Raw genomic sequence first — 1152 nt, forward strand, 5'->3', positions numbered from 1 at the left:
AACCTCGCTCGATGGCTAGCGAAGCCCAAGCTGGTAATGACTTATCACCTGACCCAGGCGATGTCAGGGCACGGATGCTTCCGCAGCTATCTTGCAAAAATGAATCGGGCCGACGACAGTTACTGCGGCTATTGCATGGACCCGGACGACACGGCCGAGCACACTGTGTTCGCCTGTCCAAGGTGGCTGGATGATCGAGCCCGATTAACAGAAATACTTAGGAGACCTCCAAACGCCGGCGACGTGGAAGACATCTTGTGCGGTCCCCCTCCGGTTGACCTGGCCGACGATTCCGCCGCCAGGGAAAGACTGATTCAGCAGGCTAAAACGAGCCGCCACGTTCTCACAACCATGATCGAATCCATCATGGCCACTAAGGAGGAAGACGAACGCGAAGACCAGGCACACCACAGAGCTGCATTAAATAGGAGAAGAGGGCATTAGTCTGAAGCGCAAACGAGATCTCAAGATGAACGACTGGACAGACACTCACACCACTTGCCACCGCGAATCGTCGGAGGTGTCACCGACCACGTCGTTCATCTCCCCATCTGTGACACCACGGGCGGGACGGCGATCACGGCATCGCGGCATATCAACGGGGGAACGAGTACTCAAGGGCGGCGGACTCCGGTCGGCCCGCCAGTACGGACTTGCACGCGACTACCAGGGCGGCGAACTTCGGTCTTCGGTCGGCCCGCCGACACGGACCTGTACGTGAACACGAGCGCGCCTGACTCCGGTCGGCCTGGGGGGAATACCACGTCCACCGAAATGTAAACTCGCACGTATCATGTATATTTTTTTTTTTATTTATAACGTAGGACTATGTGTCTGGGGGTAATTCGGAGACTGTCCCGAATACCCCCACGTATGTATAATTATTTGTCCCGTTTTTCAAATAAACGATGGCGGCGTCGCGGAAGCAATGCGCAAGCAGTCCCCGCGGCGTCGTCGGTTCAAAACTGCAAAAAAAAAAAAAAGGTATTTGTGTGGTATTTAAAATTAATTTAACATACAAGATATATTAGATGGGTCAACTGTCATAGGCAGGCATGAAATTAACATTGTACTTACGCTTGAATGTTTTCTTATATTAGAGTTTGAACGCGAATCCGCCTTGTAACACTTTGTATCGACACAACTTGAGCA

The 1152-nt window shown here is 52.3% G+C and overlaps 1 protein-coding gene and 1 pseudogene across 1 annotated transcript; both read left to right on the top strand.

Moving 5' to 3' along the window:
• The window catches only part of LOC111030350, a 2143-nt pseudogene extending 1899 nt beyond the window's left edge, over positions 1-244 (top strand).
• LOC111030349 lies at positions 37-444 on the top strand. Its single transcript, XM_022309787.1, has one exon. The coding sequence runs from the start codon at positions 37-39 to the stop codon at positions 442-444; it is 408 nt and encodes a 135-aa protein (XP_022165479.1).
• The last annotated feature ends 708 nt before the right edge of the window (positions 445-1152 follow it).

This window comes from Myzus persicae, unplaced genomic scaffold (assembly GCF_001856785.1).
Source record: "Myzus persicae strain clone G006 unplaced genomic scaffold, MPER_G0061.0, whole genome shotgun sequence".
Lineage (NCBI taxonomy): Eukaryota > Metazoa > Arthropoda > Insecta > Hemiptera > Aphididae > Myzus > Myzus persicae.